This window comes from Vombatus ursinus, unplaced genomic scaffold (assembly GCF_900497805.2).
Source record: "Vombatus ursinus unplaced genomic scaffold, bare-nosed wombat genome assembly UNPS02014884.1, whole genome shotgun sequence".
Taxonomy (NCBI): Eukaryota; Metazoa; Chordata; class Mammalia; order Diprotodontia; family Vombatidae; genus Vombatus; species Vombatus ursinus.
In genome coordinates this window covers 4200398-4208181 of record NW_020954662.1, presented here as the reverse complement: position 1 = coordinate 4208181, position 7784 = coordinate 4200398, and the positions used below count along the sequence as shown (strand labels likewise).

General features: G+C 45.2%; 1 protein-coding gene across 5 annotated transcripts in view; it reads left to right on the top strand.

Annotated features, from left to right (window-relative positions):
• The first annotated feature begins 1227 nt into the window (after nucleotides 1-1227).
• The window catches only part of LOC114028526 (OTU domain-containing protein 3-like), a 40594-nt gene continuing 34037 nt past the window's right edge, over nucleotides 1228-7784 (top strand). For all 5 annotated transcript variants that reach the window (XR_003567372.1, XR_003567373.1, XR_003567374.1 and 2 more), the window contains exons 1-2: nucleotides 1228-1439; nucleotides 6938-7086. Coding sequence is in view for 1 of the 5 variants with exons in the window: in XM_027842796.1 (XP_027698597.1) it covers nucleotides 1228-1439; nucleotides 6938-7086 (361 nt within the window). In the remaining 4 variants the exon portion in view is untranslated. The remainder of the gene's footprint in view (nucleotides 1440-6937; nucleotides 7087-7784) is intronic.

Below are 7784 nucleotides of genomic sequence, written 5' to 3'. Positions count from 1 at the left end.
AGCAGAGCATTCTCTCATCAAGACAGAGGGAGAGGGGTGCCTGGCCCAGCCCAAGGAATCTTGTCCTTGGCCAGCCCAAGGACTCTTCCTCCTGCCAGACTCCAAAGATCCATACCTCTNTGCAGAGCATTCTCTCATCAAGACAGAGGGAGAGGGGTGCCTGGCCCAGCCCAAGGAATTTTGTCCTTGGCCAGCCCAAGGACTCTTCCTCCTGCCAGACTCCAAAGATCCATACCTCTGTCATCTCCCTCCCTGCCTGGTATACTCCCTGTACTTTCCCATCCATAGCTCCCAAAGACACTGGACCTTTGGATTACCTCACCAGTGTCCCTGGCATTCCTTTTCCATGCTCTTTCCCATATAAACCCTAGCTCCATCCTCAGTCTCTTGCAGGTTCCTTAAGAATCCTTGCCTGCTGAAAAGCGTAACAATAAATCTTTGCCACCTTGACTTAAAGAATGCTTGAGCCTGTGAATTCATTCCAGACGACCCTGTCCTGTACTTCAGTCTTTCAGGGGTCTCAACCTCTCAGACCTCAACACTTGGGCCTCAGTCAATTAATGACTTTAATAAAAGAGGTATTATCATTTACTTTGCTGCTCCCATGCTACAGACCATGGAATATTTTTCATTTGATTTGCCTCTGAAACCTAAGTGTGTTGTTTCCTCCTATCAGAATGTGAACTCTTTGAGGGCAGAGACTATCCTATTTTCTATCTGGAGCCCCAGTGCTTAGCACAATGTCTTATACCTAGTAAGCATTTAATACATGCTCTATCCATCCATCTGTCCATGCATTCATGCATCTATGCATCCAACCCTCCATCCCTCCATCCATCCATCTCATCTATAAAGAATGCAAGGGTTGGAACAGATCGTCTTTTAAGATTCCTTCCAGCTATAAAACACTGTCCCCACGCCCTCTGCCTCCCTCGGAGCACCACCTTCGTCGCTAGGGGGCGGAACGAACACCACTCGGCCCTGTGGGGCCGCTCTAGCTAGCCCCAGCTCTCTGTCTCCTCTCTGAGGACCCTGTGCTCTGGGCCACGTGACAAGGGCTCCTGGAAGCCGCTGCCAGGCAGAGGCTCGAGGGACGCGGCGCAAGCGCAGAAGCTGCTCCGCCGTTGCCCCGGCGCCGCTGCTGCTGCAGCCGCCGCCTGCCTCGCCTCGTCAGCTGCGCTCGGGGCGTCGTCTCCCCCTCCCGGCGCCTGGGCCGGGGGCTGGGTCATGTCCCGAAAGCAGGCGGTGAAGAGTCGGCCGGGCAGCGGCCGGAAGGCCGAGGCGGAGCGGAAGCGGGACGAGCGCGCGGCTCGGAGAGCCCTGGCCAAGGAGCGGCGGAACCGGACAGAGACCGGCGCCGGCGGCGAGGAGGAGTTCGTCAGTTTCGCCAACCAGCTGCAGGCCCTGGGGCTCAAGCTGCGCGAGGTGCCGGGCGACGGGTGAGGATGGATCGGGGAGGCTGCGCGCGCCGGGGCCCGACCGCTGGGAGGAGGGGGCACGGGGGAGGCGCGCGCTGCCAGGACAGGGGAGGGGAATGGGGGCGGCGGGAGGGAGAAGGCGTGCGCTGCCAGGACCCGGGAGGATGCGCGTAGTCCGAGGACCAGGGGAGGTAGGGGTGCGGAGGTGCGATCTGGGGACCTGAACAGGTGCCGAGGTGAGGAGGTAGCAGTCAGTCTGCAAGCGTTTATTTAGCACCTTCAAGTGCACTCGCTTAACCTTTCTCAGCCTCAGTTTCCTCATCTGTTAAATGGGGCATCTTCCTCCTAGGGTTGGGGTGTGTGTGTATATGTATGTGTGCGCGTGCGTGCGTGTATGTGTCTATGTCTGTATATGTGTGTGCGTGTCAAACGAGACAAACGTTTTGCTAACCTTAAAGCGCTGTGTAAACGATAGCTGTTATGCATACCATTAGGAGACACACACTGAACAGAACAAAACAGATTTTGCCCTCCAGGAGCTACTGTCTGGGTAGACTACGGTAGTCCGTCTATTGGCATTGCTTAAACACTTAACTGTGTAAGAATGTATCTGGCCCCGTGCTAAGCGCTAGAGGTACAAAGAAAGACAAAGCAACAGTTACTGCGACAAACGCTGTCCTTATATAAGGGCTCCTGAAGCCCACCATCTAATTTGGTAGACAGCTCAAAAACAACTATATATGTATGGAATATATACTTGAGGTGAATTGGAGGTAAATCCCAGAGGAAACCGCACGTCCCCAAAAGCTTCTTTCAGAAAGTGGGATTTGCCATGAGCTTTGAAGGAAGCCAAGGAAGTGATGAGGAGGGAGAGCATTCCTGTCATGGAGGATTGCTGGAGCAAAGGCAGGGAGATGGGAGAGGTAGGATCCAGTTCAGGAACAGTAAGAAGGGTGGTTTGGACCATGGAGTTTGAGAAGAATAATGTATAATAAGGCTGGAGAGGTTAAATTAGAGCCAGGGTGTGAAGGCAGACCACATGTACTGGCCTTGGGGATAGGAGATTTGGAGATAGGGTGTGTGTGTGTGTGTGTGTGTGTGTGTGTGTGTGTGTGTGTGTGTATGTGAGAGAGAGAGAGAGAGATGGGGAGAGAGAGAGAGAGAGAGAGTGCAAGCAAGTGAGCTTCCTCTTCCTTTCTGGATCCCCAGGGGTTAGGGTTAGGAACAGTAGACTGTAAGCTCCTTGAGGGCAAGGAGTGGTTGATTTTTGTTTTGGCGTTTACCTTGCCTGACTTGGGCTTTGTTGTTTTTGTCAGAAACTTGTGATTTCATTGGTATAGGAAAATTCTTTTACACTTTTTTCACCTTAGCACCTTAGATTTAGAGCTTGAAGGGACCTTAGGGTCACCTAAGTCAACCCCTTCATTTTACAGATGGGAAAACTGGCACCCAGAGAGGTTGAATAGCTTGCAAAAGATTTTACGGGTAGTAAATGTGAGAGGTGGATTCAGATACAGTTCCACTGACTCAAAATCCAGCACTTTGCCCTATAATGAGCTTTCTCTCTCAGCTTAGAATTGCTTGAGGGGCAGCTAGGTGGTGCAGTGGATAGAGTACTGGCCCTGAAGTCAGGAAGACCTGAGTTCAAATCTGGCCTCAGACCAAACACTTGTCACTAACTAGCTGTGTGACCCTGGGCAAGTCATTTAACCCCAATTGCCAAAAAAAAAAAAAAGAATTGCTTGGAACTCTGAAACATTTAGGTGATTTGCCTAGAGTCACACCAATATATGCCACAGGTGGGGATTTGAACCCAGGTCTTCCTAACTCTAAGGCCTGTTCTCTGAACTTTGCTTATTAAATTGGATTGGCTGGGTGAGGTGAGCCCCAGGAAACAGGGACAGAATGAGTGACAGTGCACTAGGGAGTTGAGTTAGGAAGGATGGGACAGTGGTAAGAATGAGGGCAGATGGAAGAAAGGACTTGGGATGATGAGATGGATGAGTCTAGAGAAGTAGGACTGTCCACAGAGGAAGGAGCGGGAAGCCAGAGGTAACATCTCTGGGGAAAAGGATCCTAGGTGCACTTCATTCCTCAGGGTTGTACCCATGGCTTTCCTCATTGTATGGGTCATCGTGTTTATAGGTGGGAAAGCTGAGGCCTAGAGAAGTGAGATTACTGCTAATGCACTCACAGTTATTAAGTATCAGAGCCAGGAACTAAGCTTAGTTAGGCCTGTATTTTGCCTTCTGGTCCAGGGCTTGATCTAGTCTCTTAGGGGGAGAGAGGATAGGGGAGGAACAGATGGAGAGTGGTTAAAGAATTGAGAGTGGAGGGACATAGGGGATTGGGGGCAGTGGGAGAGAGTGCAAGAAAAGAAGAAATGCAGGCACAAGGGCTCATGTGATGGAAGGGGAGGGGGTTACAGGGATCAGGAGTAATGGGGGGGGACAGGGAGCAGGGCAAGAAGCCTCTGAAAGGCAGGGAGAGACACAGAGGAGGGGATTTGGAAACATGACATGTCCTTTGAGAAGGAAGAATAGGGTAGGAACAGGAAAGGTCTTGGCAGAGCCTTTCTCCTCTTCTCCCAGCTGCTGAGGAGATAGGAGTGCAAGAACGATGGGATGGAAGAGAACATTGAGTGGAAACAGGGTTCATGCACTTTCTCTCAAAGGTGAAGAAAGGGGCTTGTGGTTCATACTGCCACCTGGCATCCAATGCTTTCAGTGGTGTAACCCCAGACTACCTTTCCAGCCAGCTAGACTGGGCTGTTCTCTAAGAAAGACCCTCTTTCCCTGCATTTGTTCATATTCCATTCTCTCATCCTTCTTTGTCTCTTGATATCCTACTTATCCTCTAAGCCTCAGCCTAAACACCATCTCTTCAATGAGGTCTTCCCTAATTTGTTCTCCCAACCCTCTACCCATTATTAAGTGCCTACTGTGCAAGACACTGTGTAGTATTCTGAGGATACAAAGACAGAGACAAACGTGAAACACCCCCTGCCTTCAAGAAGCTTAGATTCTGTTGAGTTAGAGGGCTTGTGATCATCCTGTGGGCTCTGCCAGTGGTTGCCTCAGAGCCAAGGATAGGTTCTATCACCATATAAGTATTCCCTTGGGCAAGTAACAGGTGTTGGCATAAATTGTTTTGTAGCACTGATTTAATGGCTTATTGATTTCTACTTTTGAGCACCCTCTGGCTATCACCCGAGGAAAAAAAATTCAGAATATAGAAAAACCAGCTGCTGCTTTGAGTATTTTTAGACTTTGTTGTGATTCATAAAATTGTGCAACCGAAGGTAACATCTACATGAAAGCTATGACTTCAGTGGGCATGGATGATGATGGGATAGTAAGGGAGAGCAGCCAGAGCCGACTGTGGATCCCAGGCCGGGTCTGACAGTTGTATTTTGTGTGTTACCATCCCTTGGAGATTTTGAGCCATTACTGAATTGACATAACAGCTAGCATTAAAATTTATTTAGAAATATATACTTAGAATATTTAGAATAAAGATTTAGAATATTTATTTTGAATTTATTTAGAAAATCTTAAAGTCATGAAAAAATTTACCTGCACACTTTCCCTTACCTTTTCAGTTACTTATCTTGCCTATCTCTAGTTCTGACTTTGCTGGTAGTTTGGGATTTTATGATGCTTGGGCATGGGTTAGCTAGTGTCTTTACAAAAAAATTATTTTTAAAAAAATCAGTGAAAATCTGCCTTCTCTGACTTCCTTCTGCCTCCCCCCCTCACATTGAGAAAGAAAGAAAAAAAGACCTGTTATAAAAAATGTATAGTGAAGCAAAACAAATTCCCATATTGACCATGTCCAAAAATAATATATCTCAATCTTTGCTCATGAAGCCATCGCCTCTCTCTTAGGAGGTTGGTAGTATATTTCAATTGTCCTCTGGAATCATGGTTTATTGTTGGGATGATCAGTCTTTCGAAGTTGTTTCTTTCTGGTGATGTAGAAACAACATTATTAGATTTGGAAACTGTGGTGACCAAGGTGAGTGGTTTTCCTTTGACAAGAGTTAAGTGTTGTTGATCCCCAGGTGATTGGTGAGGAGTCAGGGGAAAAAAAGACGTTCCATTTCATAATAGTGTTGTTTGTTCAATGAATGTTTTTTGCATAGGTTTCTCCACTATCTCCTTAGGATTCTGACCAGATGCAAGAGCTTTTATCTCTCAAGCTGCTTGGCTGGACAGACTCCTTTAGTCTAAGGAACACTTATCTTTTGGACACTTTATGTAAAATGAGTAATGAGATAGCTGTGTCATTGAACCTCCAGTGAAACTTGGTTCAGAAAGAGGGCAGTGGATGTGGATTGCCATGTAGACTATCTATTTCTAAGGTGATATGGGGAAATCCTAGATCTTGGGTCTGGAAGGGACTTCAAGAAGTCATCTGGTCTAGGCCCCTCCCTCTGTCTTTATAGGGTAAAGCATTATCCTTATTTTACCGATAAGGCAACCTAGGCCCAGAGGCATTAAGTGGTTTTTCTAGGATTGTATAGCTAGTAAATAGGGACAGGAACAGAGGGTCTTGTGCTCCTGGTTCAGAGCTTTTCCCACTATGCCACATTGTTTCTTAAGTAGATACTATTCTCTTAAGGATTGAGGAGCTCTGAACAACAATTACAATGGCCAACTGAAATTTCAAAGTACTCTTGATGAAACATGTTCTCTACTTCCAGATAAAGAGCTGATGTGCAGATTGAAACATATTTACTTCTTCTTTCTTTTTTTTTTTTTTTTAGATTTCATTTTGAACATGGCTAGTGTGGAAATTTGTTTTGTTTGACTATACATATTTATAATGGGTTTTGTTTCTCTTGCCTTCGCAATGGATAGGGAAGGGGGAGAGATTATTACTATTGTAGTGGAAAGATCACTGCCTTTGGAGCCAGTAGATCAAATTCTCCTTTCCCATTTGGTAGCTGTGTGCCTGCAGGCAAGTACTTTACTTCTCTGAGCATTACTTTATTCCTCCATAAAATGCAAAGAATAGTATTTGTACTTTGTACTTCAAAGGGTTGTAAGCCTTAGAGCATTAGATAAATGTGAGGGAATCTATGAAGGCAGCATGGGCTCTTCTCCTCTTACATATTTACCCTGGGAAGGTAAAGAGCTGAGTCTTTCCATAAATCCACCTGTGAGGATTTATGACAATATGGTGTAATGCAAAGAGCATTGGGTTTGTAGTAAAAAAAAAAAGATAATACTCTGAAATCAAGGTTCTGACACTTATTACCTGGGTGACATTGGGCAGATTATTGAACCTCTTTGAGCTCAGTTTCCTCTTATGTAAAATGGAAGTGATAATACTTGTGCTGTCTACTATGGATTTCTGTGAGGAAAGCAGTTTGTAAACCTATAAGGACTATGTAAATGAGTAGTTACTGTCTAGTGCCTTGGAGGCTTTTATTTGATAAGAATCAGTTTGTTAGTTATTTTTTTCTTCCTTTATTAAAATTAAAATATTGTTAACCAAAACTTCTTTCCTTGCAGCAATTGTCTATTCCGAGCTCTTGGTGATCAATTAGAGGGACATTCACGAAATCATCTCAAACACAGACAGGAGACTGTTGACTATATGATAAGACAGCGGGATGATTTTGAACCTTTTGTGGAGGATGATATTCCCTTTGAGAAACACGGTAGGTCACTGGGATACTATATCCTCTTAGAGAAATGCATTAGGTAATTACATTTATTAGCAACCTCCACTGTATCATCACAAAGTGATTCTTTAAAAGCAATTTTTTTAATGAATGTCAGTTAAGTAATATTAAGGTAATCCTGAGATGACCCGTTGTCGTGATTTATAACTTCTATTTCTTATGATTTAAAATGAGAAGAAAAAATGTAGGTCTTGTGGCTTTGTTTTCACTTAAAGCCTGTTCCAACTTGAAAGGTGGAAAGTAGTCCTTTAAATAAACAGTTAGTATTGTTTAGTGAACTGCAGTAGTCCCTCATAAGATCTATTTAGAACTGGAAGGGAGCTTAGAGATCGTTTATCCTAGCCCCCTCCTTTTACAGAGCCTGCTCTGTAACTGAGCCTCTGAGAGGTGGTGACTTACCCAAGGTTACACTGTAAGCCTATAACAGTGCTGGAGTTCAACTCGATTCCTTTACAACTCAGTGCCGTATTGTTTGAGCTCCCTTTATTCTGAGGAGATTGCCATAGTTTTGTTGGAATGTTTTGGTTTTTACACATTAGACTGACATACCTTAGGCAAAATTCTCGGATTATTTTCTACACAGATCAGTTAAGTAATGTTTAGCCAAATTATGCGCATTTTACAAAATGAGTTTGTCCCTTTGCAAATGTGAATTGCATTCTGAATGTTTTTAG